The 18,357-nt window shown below is 29.1% G+C and overlaps 1 protein-coding gene across 6 annotated transcripts; it reads right to left on the reverse strand.

Moving 5' to 3' along the window:
- Positions 1-7,896: 7,896 nt before the first annotated feature.
- On the reverse strand, positions 7,897-18,357 carry LOC109189729 (OTU domain-containing protein DDB_G0284757-like). 6 transcript variants are annotated; one of them, XM_019340342.1, is made up of 13 exons: positions 18,224-18,357; positions 17,151-17,215; positions 16,927-17,069; positions 13,329-13,402; positions 12,338-12,392; positions 12,186-12,260; positions 11,169-11,242; positions 11,014-11,061; positions 8,793-8,917; positions 8,604-8,728; positions 8,433-8,467; positions 8,060-8,132; positions 7,897-7,975 (listed from the first exon to the last, which is right to left on the reverse strand). In XM_019340342.1, the coding sequence occupies exons 1-9, from the start codon at positions 18,229-18,231 to the stop codon at positions 8,902-8,904; spliced, it is 558 nt and encodes a 185-aa protein (XP_019195887.1). In that variant the 5' UTR covers positions 18,232-18,357; the 3' UTR covers positions 7,897-7,975; positions 8,060-8,132; positions 8,433-8,467; positions 8,604-8,728; positions 8,793-8,901. The 6 variants fall into 6 exon arrangements, with proteins under 6 accessions (XP_019195887.1, XP_019195896.1, XP_019195890.1 ...); XM_019340351.1 differs by lacking the exons at positions 7,897-7,975; positions 8,060-8,132; positions 8,433-8,467; positions 8,604-8,728; positions 8,793-8,917 and adding an exon at positions 10,143-10,532; XM_019340345.1 differs by lacking the exons at positions 7,897-7,975; positions 8,060-8,132; positions 8,433-8,467; positions 8,604-8,728; positions 8,793-8,917 and adding an exon at positions 10,143-10,532 and having other exon boundaries at positions 11,011-11,061.

An 18,357-nucleotide genomic window follows, 5' to 3' on the forward strand; every position in this document is an offset into this window, starting at 1 on the left:
TTTGTCATTTAAAAAAATATAATATCAACGATTGTATTTACACATTATTAAAATATGTTTGTAGATAACATTGGTTGTAGCAACGCAATCTTGTCCATCATCGTATATAGTTAACACCTTCAGTCCATCAAGATAGGTGACTCGGGTGAAAATATATAATGGTAGAGTATTATTCAATTAGCGATCCTTTTATATTTTAAGTCAATTAGTAATATCAAATTCATTTTCAGCAAATTATTCTTTTTAGTCAATTAGAATATCATATGCAGTGATATGTTTACCTAATTTTCGTTCAATTTTTAATTGATGATGTATAATATTATTATTGAAATATTTACGTTCCATTTTTAATTTATCTTTAATATTGTGTAAAATATGCATTTACTATTTATGATGTAGAAATATTATTGAAATATTTCCGTCAAATTTTAGTTTCCGTTCCATTTTTAATTAAAATGCAATGATCAAACCATTTATTTTTTTTCATATTAATCAATTATGAATTATTTTTTATTTGCAGTCAACTATTAGTATTCATTTCTTTTTATATTTTCAGTCAATTTGTAATGTCATATTCATTTTCAACCACTTATTCTTTTTTTATTTTATTTTATTTTCATTCAATTAGTCAATTAGAATATCAGATGCAATGATATTTTTACCTAATTTTCATTCCATTTTTAATTGATGATGTAGAATATTATTATTTAAATATTCCGGTTTCATTTTTAATTTTTGTTTCATTTTTAATTACCTTTACTATTGTTTAAAATATGCATTTACTATTTATGATGTAGAATATTATCATGTAAATATTTTATTTTTATTTTTAATTTACTTTTACTTGATGATGTAGAATATTATTATTAAAATATTTTCGTTCTATTTTTAATTTCAATTTCATTGTTTAAAATTGTGAAAGATTTATGACATAATTGTGATTTGATGTATTATACTGTATAACATTATTGTGAAAAATTAAAATGCAATGATCTGAACATTTCCTTTTTTCATTTTAGTCAATTATGGATCATTTTTATTTTCATTCAATTATTAATATTCATTTCCTTTTCCAATTAACCTAACTTCAATTCCTTTTTTTCATTTTTAATTTTCAGTAAATTATTAATATTCATTTCTTTTTCCAATTTACCTAATTTCCATTCCATTTTTAATTGATGATGTAGAATATTATTGTGAAATATTTATGTTCCTTTTTTCATTCTTTTTTTAATTTACCTTTACTATTTACTATTGTTTGGACAGGAAATCAAATAAATAAGATTTTGTTTTTAACTATAGTATAGATTTGACCGTGAGGTTGTAACATATATATATATATATATATATATATATATATATATATATATATATATATATATATATATATATATATATATATATATATATATATATATATATATATATATATATAATGAATTGGTTATATTATAAATTGTTTAAATTTGTTATATAGGGTATTATGTTATGTGAGAGCATTGAGTATGGAAACAATATTACCAAGATTTTAGTTGATTTCTACTTTATATTTGCTTACAAAATAAGTTGTATTAAATTAGTCGGTGATAAACATCCAAAAATTTTACACGGTAATACCATACATAATATTACCAATTATGCTATTACGTTATTACCTAATTAATCAATGTCTTTTCTACACGATATTATAAATACGTAAAAAAAAATACGGAGAATTTGCAAACAATAATGTTACAAAAAATATTATTATATTATAGAATGTAACTAATATATCTGGAAGTAAAATTTGAGCTCTAAGATCATATAGGGCACTCTTTGATCTTAAATCAATAAATAATTAGTTATATACACATTTAGCGGTACCAATGTCATTACTAATACTTTATATATATCTGCAGTATTGAACCTTTAATGTGAGATAAGAAAGAAATAATCAGTTAAATGATGCATTGATTTAGATGCACTAAGACTATTACAATGCTCCATCACTTTGCAAACATGTACAACTTTGGCTTTATTTTATACTTTAAATTATACTTTGCTTATCCTTTAAATTTTAATGTATTATTTTAAGCTAATTTATTTATTAACATTAAAAAAAATACATTTTAAAGTGTGACAATTTATATTAATAAATCATTTTAAAAAGTGGCAAAAGATGATTTTCTAATTTGATGCCACTACATCAATTTTTTTTAAAAAAAATTATTGCCATTGTTTACCTCAATCATCTCATAAATATCCATAACTTTTATTAGAGGGGTCTAATCAACACATAAACTGAAAAAAATGACAATCATAAACAAAATATGTACAAAAATAAATGATAAAAACATTATGATAATGATTAAGACATACTAAATTTACCTTTCCAAAAAATCACAAAACTCTGAAAATCCTGATTGAAAAGGAGCTGTGTATCAAGAGTTACATATCTTGACATAACTGGCTAATAAAAAAGAACATTCATTACTTGTCCTTATTCAAACACTTTCAAATATAAAGAAAAATTAAAATACTTGTGTTTAGATTAACTCTTCGTATCATTTTTAACTCTACACAATTGCATAAGAACAACCATAGGATTTGCAAGGCAGAATTTAAAAAAAAAAAAAAAAGTTTCAACTCTTGGCCTTGGTATATGTTGATTCCACACTGTAGCTTTCAATTGATTGTCCCTATAAACAAATAAACTACGGAGTTCTTAATAAAAAATACATATATAAAATACAATAAAAATAACAAAATTAGATAATTTACTTTGTATCCACGTACAATTAGAAAATCAATAAGTTAAGAAAGCTTCCCTGCAATGATCTTATCCAATGGGGAGTATATCTCAACGACCCTACCAATAACGTCAAACATGATAATAAAAAAAAAAATTCAGATGTAGATTAAAATTGTAAATGAAACTTACCAACGAATTGTTTATCATCTACAGACTTCAAAGAATATGAAAATGATTTCAATAAATAAATTTGTCTAGAAAAGTTGTCATTTTTTTTTTATATTCTTTAACCAAAGTACCATAGTGAAATTACAACATAAAATAATGAGTGCACTTTTTGAAAATATAGAAAATACTTATCACCATAAAATTTTTAATGGCATAAACTTTTCATTGTTTGAAAAGCTTACAATACTTACCAACATGTTCCCTTGGTATATGAGCATGGAGTTTCCTACAATGAAGTAAAAAAGAAAAGTGTTATTTTATAATTTATTTTTGCAGTATAGGAAGCAGCTTTGTAATGCATCTTTTTTCCAATTTCATATACAACACGAGTTCTAGAAAAAAGCAAAATCGAAAAAAATACTATTTGATCGAGAAATATGCACTCTCTAGATTTTACGGAATCACTCCCCTTTCTCTATGGGACTTCATATAGGTGCACACCAATCACCATCTAATAGCTTTGAAAGTCTTCAATGGAGAAATATCCTAGGCAAGAATAAACATTGGAGTCGTATAAAAAAAGCAAAATTGAAAAAAACAATACCACTTGATCGTGAAGAGATGCACTCTCTAGATTTTATGGATTCACTCCCCTTTCTCTATGGGACTTCATATAGGTGCGCACCAATTGCAGTCTAATAGCTCTGCAAGTCTTCAATGGAGAAATATCCTGGGCAAGAATAAACATTGGAGCCGTAACAGTTGTATGTTAGTATACATATCTACTAGTATTTTCGCCCGTGCGATGCACGGGATAGATTTGTTATAATATATTAAAAATATTTGGATTGATATATAATTATTTAAATTAGAACATTAAATATTATACAGTGCAATGGAAGATATGTTTTGAATTATTTATGTGTTTTGATGTTATCATTGTTTGAATTTGAGCAAATAATTGCTCAAATTAATAGCTTATGTGTAAATGTACGCATGCGATGCTGTAACTTTGGAGATTTTATTTATCATTGTTTAGTATTTTTTTTTTATATAAATTAGGCAAATGTGTTCGTTCTCTAGCAACTCAGTTATATGAATGAATTGCTATCTTAATTCAATTGTATGGAATATATATATATTTTTGTTTAGATATATAGCAATTTTGCCATTTAAAAAAAAACATAATATCAACGATTGTATTTACACATTATTGAAACCCGTTTGTAGATGACATCGGTTGTAGCAACGCAATCCTGTCCATCATCGTATAGAGCTAACACCTTCAGTCTTTCAGGATAGGTGACTCGGGTGAAAATATATAATGGTAGAGTATTAGTCAATTAGCGATCCTTTTATATTTTAAGTCAATTAGTAATATCAAATTCATTTTCAGCAAATTATTCTTTTATATTTTTAGTCAATTAGTAATTAGAATATCATATGCAGTGATATTTTTACCTAATTTTTGTTCAATTTTTAATTAATGATGTATAATATTATTATTGAAATATTTACGTTCCATTTTTAATTTATCTTTAATATTTTTTAAAATATGCATTTACTATTCATGATGTAGAATTATTATTGAAATATTTCCGTCAAATTTTAGTTTCCGTTCCATTTTTAATTAAAATGCAATGATCAAACCATTTATTTTTTTCATATTAATCAATTATGGATCATTTTTTATTTGCAGTCAACTATTAGTATTCATTTCTTTTTATATTTTCAGTCAATTTGTAATGCCATATTCATTTTCAGCCAATTATTCTTTTTTTTTTTAATTTTCATTCAATTAGTCAATTAGAATATCAGATACGGTGATATTTTTACCTAATTTTCGTTCTATTTTTAATTGATGATGTAGAATATTATTATTGAAATATTCCGGTTTCATTTTTAATTTACCTTTACTATTATTTAAAATATGCATTTACTATTGATGATGTAGAATATTATTATTTAAATATTTCCTTTTCATTTTTAATTTACTTTTACTTGATGATGTAGAATATTATTATTAAAATATTTTTGTTCTATTTTTAATTTTCATTTCATTGTTTAAAATTGTGAAAGATTATGACATAATTGTGATTTGATGTATTATACTGTATAATATTATTGTGAAAATTAAAATGCAATGATCTGACCATTTCCTTTTCCATTTTAGTCAATTATGGATCATTTTTATTTTCAGTCAATTATTAATATTCATTTCGTTTTCCAATTAACCTAACTTCAATTCTTTTTTTTTTTCATTTTTAATTTTCAGTAAATTATTAATATTCATTTCTTTTTCCAATTTACCTAATTTTCATTCCATTTTTAATTGATGATGTAGAATATTATTGTGAAATATTTATGTTCCTTTTTTTTATTTTTTTTTTAATTTACCTTTACTATTTACTATTGTTTGGACAGGAAATCAAGTAAATATGATTTTGTTTTTAATTATAGTATAGATTTGACCGTGAGGTTGTAACATACATATATGATGAATTGGCTATATTATAAATTGTTTAAATTTGTTATATAGGGTATTATGTTACGTGAGAGCATTGAATATGGAAACAATATTACTAAGATTTTAGTTGATTTCTACTTTACATTTGCTTACAAAATAAGTTGTATTAAATTAGTTGATGATAAAATCTAAAAATTCTACACGGTAATACCATACATAATATTACCAATTATGCTATTATGTTATTACCTAATTAATTAATGTCTTTTCTACACGTTATTATAAATATATAAAAAAAAAATACGGAGAATTTGCAAACAATAATGTTACCAAAAATATTATTATATTAAAGAATATAATTAATATATCTGGAAGATCATATAGTGCACTCTTTGATCTTAAATCAATAAATAATTAGTTATATACACATTTAGCAGTACCAATGTTATTACTAATACTTTATATATATCTGCAGTATTGAACCTTTAGTGTGAGATAAGAAAGAAATAATCAGTTAAATGATGCCTTTATTTGGATGCACTAAGACTATTAGAGTGCTCCATCACTTTGCAAACATGTACAACTTTGGCTTTATTTTATACTTTAAATTATACTTTGCTTATCCTTTAGATTTTAATGTATTATTTTAAGCTAATTTATTTATTAACATTAAAAATACATTTTAAAGTGTGACAATTTATACTAATAAATCATTTTAAAAAGTGGCAAAAGATGATTTTCTTATTTGTTGCCACTGCATCAATTTAAAAAAAAAAAAAATTGTTGCTATTGTTTACCTCGATCATCTCATAAATATCCATAATTTTTATTAGAGGGGTCTAATCAACACATAAACTGAAAAAAAAAAATGACAATCATAAACAAAATATGTACAAAAATAAATGATAAAAACCTTATGATAATGATTAAGACATAATAAATTTACATTTCCAAAAAATCACAAAACTCTGGAAATCCTTATTGGGACTCTATGCATATGAGTCTGTTTAGAACTTCTTATCCTTGTCACACTGTGACTCTCTACTTCTTATCATTGTCACACTGTGACTCTCTATTCTATACATTCACATCATCTGATCTCATTGTAATTAAGTTCAGAAAATATAATACAATCAGTTCTCATCTGGTATCAGTTAGCTAGGGTTTTGTGATTCATAAAATTAAGAAGATGCAGCGCTGCGATGGCAACCTTAATTACCGTGGAGGTCAGCAACGTGGCTTCGATGATCCGTGTCAAATCTGTAAAGGTTTCGGCCACACAGCAGTCAATTGTTTTTGGCGCTATGATGATCCGTGTCAAATTTGTAAACGTTTTGGTCACACGGGAGCCAATTGTTTTAAAACGGGCTGGAATGTCTGAATGCAAACCCCTTTCTACACCTATCTCTGTCTCGAAAACTGTCCCCTTCAATTCAGATCTATATGATGATCCCACACAGTACAGGAGTCTAGCTGGAGCACTGCAATATCTCACTGTCACACGACCTAACCTATCCTTTGCAGTTAATCAGTTATGCCAGCATATGCATGCCCCCACCATATCACACTGGGAGCAGCTCAAACGGGTACTCAGGTATGTTAAGGGAACAGTTGATCATGGTTTACGCATACGACGGTGCTCATCTAGAGACATTCATGCTTTCTCTGATTCTGATTGGGCTGGTTGTCCTGACGATCGAAAATCCACGAGTGGTTTTGCTGTTTTCTTGGGGAGTAATCTTATATCATGGGTTTGCAAGAAACAGAGAACTGTTGCCAGGTCATCCACTGAGGCTGAATACAAAGCTCTTGCAGATGTTTGTGCTGAGGTTCTATGGATTATGTCATTATTGCGTGAGATACAGATTCCGGGTATTTCCATTCCAAAATTATGGTGTGATAATCTAGGAGCTACATATATGAGTGTCAATCCAATCTTTCATGCGCGCACCAAGCATGTGGAGATTGATTATCATTTTGTTCGTGATCGAGTAGCTTCGGGCGATATCCAAGTCAACTTCATCTCCACAAAGGATCAACTTGCTGATATCTTCACCAAAGCTCTGCCTGGACCTAGATTTTCTTCCTTAAGGGACAAGCTACAGGTTACTAGTATACACTGTGCTTGAGGGGGAGTATTAGGACTCTATGTATATGAGTCTATTTAGAACTTCTTATCCTTGTCACACTGTGACTCTCTACTTCTTATCATTGTCACACTGTGACTCTCTATTCTATATATTCACATCATCTGATCTCATTGTAATTAAGTTCAGAAAATATAATACAATCAGTTCTCATCATCCTGATTGAAAAGGAACTGTGTATCAAGAGTTATATATCTTGACATGCTAATCAAAAAGAACATTCATTACTTGTCCTTATTCAAACACTTTCAAATATAAAGAAAAATGAAAACACTTGTGTTTAGATTAACTCTTCGTATCATTCTTAACTCTACACAATTGCATAAGAACAACCATAGGATTTGCAAGGCCAAAATTTAAAAATAAATAAATAAATAAATAAATACGGTTTCAACTCTTGGCCTTGGTATATGTTGATCCCACACTGTAGCTTTCAATTGATTGTCCCTATAAACAAATAAACTACGGAGTACTTAATAAAAAATACATATATACAAAATACAATAAAAATAACAAAATTAGATAATTTACTTTGTATCCACATACAATTAGAAAATCAATAAGTTAAGAAGGCTTCCCTGCAATGATTTTATCCAATGGGGAGTATATCTCAACGACCCTACCAATAACGTCAAACATGTTAATAAAAAAAAAAAATTCAGATGTAGATTAAAATTGTAAATGAAACTTACCAACGAATTGTTTATTATCTACAAACTTCAAAGATGAAAATGATTTCAATAAATAAATTTGTCTAGAAAAGTTGTCATTTTTTTTATATATTATTTAACCAAAGTAGCATAGTGAAATTACAACATAAAATAATGAGTGCATTTTTTGAAAATATAGAAATTACTTATCACCATAAAATTTTTAATAGCATAAACTTTTCATTGTTTGAAAAGCTTACGGTACTTACCAACATGTTCCCTTGGTATATGAGCATGAAGTTCCCTACAATGAAGTAAAAAAGAAAATTGTTATTTTGTAATTTATTTTTGCAGTATAGGAAGCAGCTTTGTAATGCATCTTTTTTTCCAATTTCATATACAACACGAGTTCTAGAAAAAAGCAAAATCGAAAAAAATACCATTTGATAGGAAAATGTGCACTCTCTAGATTTTATGAAATCACCCCCTTTTCTCTATGGGACTTCATATAGGTGCACACCAATCACTATCTAATAGCTCTGAAAGTCTTCAATGGAGAAATATCCTAGGCAAGAATAAACATTGGAGTCGTATAAAAAAGCAAAATTGAAAGAAAAAAAAAAAAAAACCTCTTGATCGTGAAACATGCACTCTCTAGATTTTACGGATTCACTCCCCTTTCTCTATGTGACTTCATATAGGTGCGCATCAATTGCAGTCTAACAGCTCTGCAAGTCTTCAATGGAGAAATATTCTGGGCAAGAATAAACATTGAAACCGTAATAGTTGTATGTTAGTATACATATCTATATCTCTATATATAATTACTCAATATAAAAGAATGAATAAATGAATATAAGGAAAAAATATTATCAATTAATAGATTTACCAATTAGGTTAATACGTGAATATGGAAACAATATTATCAATTAATAAATTTTAATTAATTTCTATTTTACATTTGGTTACCAAATAAGTTTTACAACAAAAGTTTAAGCGGGAAAATGAAATAAGAGGATTTTACTTATTTATATATATATATATATATATATATATATATATATATATATATATATATATATATACTTACTCAATATAAAAGAATGAATAAATAAATATAAGGAAATTTTTTTACCAATTAATAAATTTACCAAATAGGTTAATACATGAATATGGAAACAATATTATCAATTAATAGATTTTAATTAATTTCTATTTTACATTTAGTTACCAAATAAGTTTTACTACAAAAGTTTGGACGGGAAAATGAAATAGGAGAATTTTACTTATATATATATATATATATATATATATATATATATATATATATATATATATATATATATATAGAATAGATATAGATTATAATATTAGAATAGAATTTTAAAACAGAATTATTTTACGAATGGGAAAGTAGAAATCAATATATTTTATTAGGATTTTTTTTAGGAATTGTGCAGGAAGTTAAAATTTCAGGATTTTATTTTTTATATATAGTATAGATAGTATAGATTGTATTACACTATATTATAATATTAGAATAGAATTTTAATGCAGAATTATTGTACAAATGGGAAAGTAGAAATCAATATATTTTATTAGGAAGAGAGATTTTTTAAGAATTGGGCGGGAAGTTAAAATTTCAGGATTTTGTTTTTTATATATAGTATAGATAGTATAGATTGTATTACACTATTTTATAATATTAGAATACAATTTTAATTCAAAATTATTGTGCGAATTGGAAAGTAGAAATCAATATCAATATATTTTATTAGGAAGAGAGATTTTTTAGGAATTAGGCGGGAAGTTAAAATTTGAGGATTTTGTTTTTATATATAGTATAGATTATTAATAATTATTATATTATTATATTATTATTTATGAATAAGTTATAAAACATATTTAATTTTGTATAAAGAGTAAATATCAATTTTGGTCCCTAGACTATCATAACTGAAGCACTTTTGGTCCTTGACTATTGCTTTTTTCAAATTAGGTGCATGACTTTATAACTAATATCACTTTTGATCCTCAACTCCAATTTTTCGATTACATATTACCAAAATTCCAACTGAAAAAATATTGTATTATAATTAGAAGGGTATTTTGATCCTTTCAAATTTATTTCATTCTTCTTTTTATTTTTTTTCTTCTCCCCAATTTCTTCCTCAGTTCTCCCGTCTTTCTCTATTTGTCTAAGAAGATAATCCAAGCTTCAATTGATTCTTCTTCTCCATTTCTTGTATTTCTCGCGTGAACGGTAATGACAAATCTATTAGAATCTGGGATGATCCTTGGCTCCCTTCACAGTAGTCGCATTTCATTCAAACTCCAAAGCTGCAGTACTTACACGATGCTAGGGTATCCTGATGAACATGGAAGGCTCAAACTGGGACATTGAAATTATTGAAGATATTTTTTTGGCAGCTGACAGAGAACAAATCCTAAGAATCCCAATCCCCACTAACAATCATGAGGACAAGCTTATATTTATTTTTTAATGATGTGTCAAGTTATGGTTTATTATTAGTGTATAGCACCTATATAAGCGGACTTCTAAGTATCCAGCTGCAATCTTCTGACCCTGTCTTTGAATCTATTAATATAATTACAGTGAGGGGCTTTTATACTAAGCTAGGAGAGCTGTGATGGCAAACTAGGAATTTCCTACAATCTCTAGGATTCCTAAACAAGGAAACAAAACAAGTCAATCTAGGAATCCTATGACTATACTAACACAAACCCAAACCCACACCACATAGGTAAATGGTATTTTGAAAATGTTGTATATGCAATGGCATCTTTGAATGAAGAGCGAGGAAAACACAACTGTAGGAGATATACCACCTTATCAGCAGCAGCTTGTAGTGTGACATGATCCCCCACTCACCTAATCTAGCATTTATTCATGGAATAAGCAGTGAAGTTCAATTGAAGCTGACAAAAAGGCCAAACAGAAGCAATGGAAAAGGACACACACACACACACTTCAGAGCACCTACCTAGACATTTTCTTGTAGTAGTGTTTATACTTCCTTGGAACATAACATTGATATAAAGAATGATAATCCTTGAGCTGAAAGCCAAACATGCCACATGAGAAAACAAAACGTCAGGGTTTATTGATAATATCTATAATACCATATAGATGTAACTCCATCTCCATTAATTTAGATTCTTTTAGGAGTAAGTTCAGCTCTTGTACCTATTTTGTGAGGGTAACTATAAAATGCTCAACTCAAAATGCTATTGTTGTTTAATGTCTCTGGCATAATTACTATTTTTAAAAAGGAATAAGGTTCAAATTGGCCAGTGAACGTAACCTGAAAATGCAATTAGGCCACTGAACGAAAAAAAGATGCAATTAGACCACTGAACACTCAAAAACGTGCAATTAGGCCACTGAACACTCCAAATGTATGCAATTTCACCGGATAGCAGGTTACCATCAATTTTAGTAGGTTACCTGCTTACGTGGCGACTGAGTTGGCATTTTTAATAAATTTTAAATAATTTTTAATAACTTTTAATAATATTTTTTTTAATTGAAACAAAATAAATAAATATTTTTTTAAAAAAAATTAAATTTGTTTTAAAAAAAAAACTTTATTATTAAACTTTATTTAAAAAATATTTAAAATGCCAACTCAGCTGCCACATAAGCAAGTAACTTGCTAAAATTGATGGTAACCTGCTATCAGGTGAAATTGCATACATTTGGAGTGTTCAATGGCCTAATTGCATTTTTTTTTTTTTTTTCGTTCAGTGGCCTAATTGCATTTTCAAATTACGTTCAGTGGCCAATTTGAACCTTATTCCTTTTAAAAATTACAAGCTGATCAAACATACTACAAAACCTAAAGTTTCGATTTAAAAACAAATTTGAGAGATTGTAATGTTCCCCACCCTTTCTCTTGCAATTAGTCTTGTGTCTCAACATATAACAATGTAAATAACAGCTTATCTGATGAACAAAACAAAAACAGATCATTATAACTTAAGGCAAAACTAGTGCCAACCTGCTTCAAAACTTCTTTCCGCACATGTTTGTGGTAATCAGGTGACCTATACATCTGGTCTGAAAGTGCGCGAAACTAAGCAGCCGCAAAAGCAAAGACAAATTAATAACTATACAGAATATATCTTCATAATTTATAAAGAATGGACAAACCTGACAATTGCCATCCCCAGAGACCTTAACTTCATATAGATCATAGACATTCAGCCTGAAGATTGAGATATGAAAACCATTTATCAGTTATGATTCAGAAAAAATCTGTGTATTCCACAATCAAGCAAAATCAACAATTCTTTGGTGGTTTTTCCCTCATGCAACTAATTCTAGGTTCTTTATATGTCCTTGTTAAAGCATGAGAAGCATACCTCTGTGTAGCTCTCTCTCTGTCTGTGTGTCTTTAGGGTTAGTCAACCACACCTTAAATACAAGCTGGTTCTAAACTGATATGGAATGCCAATATTTAGTTTCCTAAAATATGGGATACTCAATCACACAGAATATTCTATAACAGTCCTCTTTCATAATTTCTTCTTCAACGAGTTAAATCCATCTAGAAAACTCCCAATCTTCAAATTGAAGCCAATGGAGCAAACACCAATAATATTCAAAGTTAATAACTCATACAGAATAATAACTAAGAAGTTGCACTGGAGTTTTCACCCATTTAAAGTTTATTTGAACTACTGAGGATAGTGGACTGCTCAGCACATAGAAAAAACATAAGGGTTAAGTACACTTCACTGCCTTGAAAATTGAAGCCTTTGGAGTAATAGCACTTTACCAACCTAAACCTCACCCCTTCTAACACCAAAATAATTATTATTATGAACTCTGTCCTTCAGACATTCATTGGTGCGTAGCAATTATCTCTCAAACAGTCCAAATGTAAAAGTTGTCCAAGTAATAATTATTTATTTATTTATTTGTATGCTTAAGGGGGCCAAGTGGCAATACGCCCACGCTTCAGGATGGTAAAGTGTAGTTAAAAGGTGTATTGGGTAGCAAATCATAGTTTGAACTATCTGGTCAACAATATTTACCACAACTAAACCATATTGCACTAGAGTAGTTGAAACGCCACTCTTACAAATAGCAGTACATTAGTGGTTTGAAGCAGACTACAAGTACAAACTATGAGATATACCTCTGGAGTAGCCGCTGGTGGTCTAAACTTGCATCACTTGTGTTGGGAATGTAGGTATTTATTCGTGGGATATGCTGCAATTTTCAACTGAAACATATTAAAAAAAAATTTAAAAAAACAAGGCATGACTCACATTAAGAGGCAACACCACAGTTTATCTACAATCAGCAACAACAATATTATGAAAGAGCTATAAATTTGACATGTAAAAAAAATAAAGAAAGTAGAAGCTTTAATCACTTCGAATGGTTTTTGAAGTAAATTACATGGTTTTGTAATCAATATTCATAATTATGAGGTTTAGAAGGACAGTCCCTCTTGAGGCATGGTCTTAACTGAAACTCGTGAGGGGTAAGACCTTGCAACAATGATGGACACAAAAAATAGAAGTTCATCATGGTGATACTGCATGGAATTCCTTACTATGATCCCAGATGACCATTCTTTGAGTTCAGGTGGACAGTAAAATTGCCTGAGGTAGTGTGTCAATACAATTCAGAAAAAACCATCACCATGAAGCATTGTACCTTATAACCATTCAAACTAAATATTGAGGTAATAATTATTTATAGTTTGAACAAAAAAAGATCATTTCAGGTGATATAATTCAGGGTCGGGGGTTATGCCACCCGCATTGCCCCATTGACATCCTACTTGGGTCTTTTTTATGAGAAACTAGTCTAAGTTGTTGAAAATATTCCAAAAATTTTTATAATGAAATTAAAACTCAATTTTGGAGTGTCTACAGAGATAACGAAGTGATAATGGAAAAGAGTAATTTTCAACAACATTTTTTACTTTTTTTTTTTTTATCCTTGCACGGAATTCTTCACCAATCTTCCTATCCAAATACTCATCAACAAAATGGAGTAAGTGAACGGTAGGATTGACACCTTATTGAGATAATCGGAACTATGCTTTTTCATTATAATGTTCCTAAGCAACTTTGGGGGGTGTGATACTTCACTCATGCTATATCAAGCTTTTAGCCAAAATCTCTGTAGCGCACTAGGGCATGCATGTAGGGTACTCCCATATTTAAAAAGATCTTAGGTGTTAATAACCTAAATCACAATATTTCTACACCTCCTTTGATGTAACCTTTTTAATTTGAGTCCACTCCATTCTTCTCTTTTATTCCCATTGACAAATCCAGCTTAATAGGAGAAACCACAACTATCATGGAAATACTTCCTATTCCTACCTTCTCTAAGTCATTACCTCATACTTTGCCTGGAGCATTAGTGGTTTTATTAACATGGGAAGAAATTTAAACAGTCCATGTGCATTATAATCCACTTGAGTAGTTTGGCCCAATCTTATATTACAACAATTACATTCCCAGAAATTTAAACACACAAGATAATAATATTACATCTCGGTAATCTCACTTTACCTTTCATAAAGTAATCCTCTTCTAGCGCACAGGTTAAGCCTATATTAGGCCTTTCATTATTCTTAGGAACAATGAGTGACCATTGCATTTAACATGTTTGCTCAAAGTCTCAGGAAGGTGCCTCTATGTACGGACTTGTTTGTACGATTTTTATTTTTAAATCTCTCAAAATATATGAATAACATTTTCTCTTTCAACAACCAATAACTATTAGGAGGTAAATTAGACTTTTAAAAATAAAATGCATATCAAAAAGCTACTCCAAATAGCTTTTTTATTTTCAGTTTATTTGCATCAATAAGCTAAACCAAATAGTTGTTTACCAAATACTCGTTTTAGCCATTTAACCAAGTCAAATAACTAAAGTTCGTCAAATCAACCAAAAATTGGTTGATTAGTTGTTTACCAAATACCACCAATAAAAGTTGGCTACAAATAAATCCTTCAATTATACAGAGTTAACCATAATTAGACAGTCTTATCCCAAATTCCATCGAGATTTGATGCTGTTAATAACAAAGAGACTAATCATAACTAGCTTGGTATATTTAAAGGACTATAGTCTATAGGTGACCACTTTAGTAATTAGGGGATTAAACTAGTTGAATGAGATAAATGAAAGGGATCAAACATTAAATATCCTTCAATAATATCTCTTTTGGAAACAGGGATTAGCAATCTCTAGTACAAAAACCAAATTAATAGATTAAAAAAATTCACTAACATGTATGGAAGGTATTACAGTATTAGGCCATTAGGTGCCCAATAGCATTCAATATCCAATAATTAGTTGCTAGTCCAGTCTCATTCTTATTTAATTTGATTTCCTTTGTTTAATCAAAAGTAGTATCAATTAAAACATAAATATGCATATAATTGAATAAGAACAAAAATCCAAAGATAATCCCCTTTTCCCCATTAGAAGGCAGTTAATTAAAGTGAAACTAATGGTAAGGGAAATTCACCCATGCAAAAGTAATCATTTGTTTTTACACACTAGTTAGAACAATTAAGCTAATTTTTAGTTATTTAGTGTACAATGTACTTATGTACTATCTATTGGTCAGACCTTATTTGTAAAGAAACAAGATTGTATACTTAAAACATCATTTTTGTGGCATCATACCTAAAGCAACTGCTTCCACCAACATTCTTAACCAAACTAACTCTCTACTCGCATCAACACAACCACATAAATCCCCAAATCCAATTAACTTGCATCTCATTTAGAGTGTGTTTGGCTCAAGTTATCACATTCATAGGAATCTTACGTTACCAAAGAATCTGGAGTATTAAGATTCTAAGGAATGTGACAAAAAATGAATAAAACCATTATCAGGAATCTCACATTACTTCTGGAGTTGGGATATATTTGCAAATATAAAAATATAGAGTTTATTTGCAATCTCACATTACTTTTGGGCTATATTTGCAAATATAAAAATATAGAGTTTATTTGCAAATATTTTTCTTAGATATATACAAATTTTATTGACTCCTAGTTCCATAATCAAAAGTAATACAATATAGGGGTATACATTGGAGTATATACATTGAAAATTAAAGTGGTATATAGGAGTTGGGGCAAGGAATTAGAATCCATGCTTTTAATTATTATTTTTTTTTCCAATTTTTTTAGTCATGAAATCAGTCAAACATTTCGAGGAAGTTTTAGGAAGAAAGTGTGTCCAAAACACTCTCTTAACTCTTAAGGAGTTTTCATGCATCATATCCAAAAATCTCACATTCTTGAGAATCAAACATTCTCTAAAGTAATGTGAGATTATTGAGCACAAAATGCAAACCAAATGTCCCCGAGGGCCTGAGGCAAACACACAGGAAAAAAAAAGAAAAAAAAAAAAAAAGTTACCTTCAGCTGGATGGCAATTATGGAAAACTCAATTCTTAGAGAGCACCATTAAAAAAATCATTCTAGTCATTAACGCCAATTTTAAGCTTCAACAAACACAACAAAATTAAAACCTCCAAGGCTCAAGATCTAAGTATAGTATAGCAATTAGAGCATTCAGAAATTCTGCTACTTGCTTGAAACTGTAGCAAAATTACCTTTTAGCTGGTCAATAAATAGCCTGGAGTAAGGAACACTAATTCTGGGCATCTCAATTATAGGTCCATTGTAAAAGTTATAGAAGAGAGCACTATAAATAATAGAACAAGCAATATCTAGGTGAAGCATCTTACAGGAACATGTGCCAAGTTAGAAAAACGTTGGCCATGTGAACCATCTAGTTTAGCATACTCTTCAGAAAGCACAACAGCAATCATCCTATCATCCTCAACATTTTGCTGAATGATAGAATTTGAACTGGAGCATTCACCAGTTCCTGTCATTTCCTTTCACACAATATAATCAACAACCATTTAAAGCACCAAATAAGACAATCAAAGATTAAAAAAAAGCCTACCCGAATGATTATTGACTAGCATAGGTGGGCATCTTGCATCCATGGTCAATCGATAAGTATTTGTCCTGAATGAAAATTAAATTGAATGTCTCTTCAAACTAGTATAAAAACTTGCTTCTTACTTTTCAGTATGTGTAACTGGAGAAAACAAGAAACATGATCTAGTTTAATATACCATTTCTAACCCTTGTAGCGGAGTCATGTGAAAAATTGAATGGCAAAACATGTAAAACCCCATGAATAATTAATGGAAACAACTAAAACTAGATATCGTGACATAATCTATTACCAGCATATTCTGACATATGTTTTTAACCATTATATGGACACATACACTGATTTATCGAGGACATATGTTGACAGGAAAATTGATGAACAAATTGGTTCCTTAGTAGTAACTAGTAAGAATATGAGAACATCTCCAATTTGGTAAACCAGAGAGAGCTATAAGAAAGCAGAGAAGGAAAGTGAAAATTGATTTTCAATTGTTAAATGGAGAGTTGGCAAGCATAAATATTTATTTAGCAATAATAACAGCTGTTGAAATAATAGTCATAATGTCATATAACACACAAGCTTTACTAGTCAGTCCATTGGATAAAATCCAACGGCAGATCACTGAGGCACTTTCTGTAACAGAGTGATTGTTAATTTTTACTGAGCTGACAGCTTTAATGTCACCGATACAATACTCCCCTATTATATTAGAATTAGATAGATGATATGCAGGCAGGCAGGCGAGCATTACGGTAAAAATGCTTTTAAGAAAAATTAAAAATAAAAAACAGCATCTTATCTTATATTCCTGCAATAAAACTGAAAGTGTACATGACGGAACATTTCACTTCGACAACGTGGCTGATTCTCCCAAACTCTAAATGTTGAATCAACAACTCCAATGGAGTTACTCCATTCTTTTTACTTTTGAGGCACAAACAGGACAACGATACTATTGTTTTAAGGAAAATGATTGTATGACATATCTACTACCAGAAGAATCTGAATCTGAATCAAATAAAACCCAATCCTTTGCATTAACCGCGCAATTTAAACAGGAAGCAATTCATGGTTACCTTGACATCAGAATTCCGAATCCTCAGGTAATGCCGATGCTAAAGTAAAAATAATTGTGTCCAAGGCTTGAGGAATGAGGATTGACTGAAAAAGATGGCCTTTGAGGCCCGATCACCCCGTTCAAGTCAATTCG

The sequence above is a fragment of the Ipomoea nil genome, unplaced genomic scaffold (assembly GCF_001879475.1).
Source record: "Ipomoea nil cultivar Tokyo-kokei standard unplaced genomic scaffold, Asagao_1.1 scaffold0202, whole genome shotgun sequence".
In the NCBI taxonomy this organism is placed as follows: Eukaryota; Viridiplantae; Streptophyta; class Magnoliopsida; order Solanales; family Convolvulaceae; genus Ipomoea; species Ipomoea nil.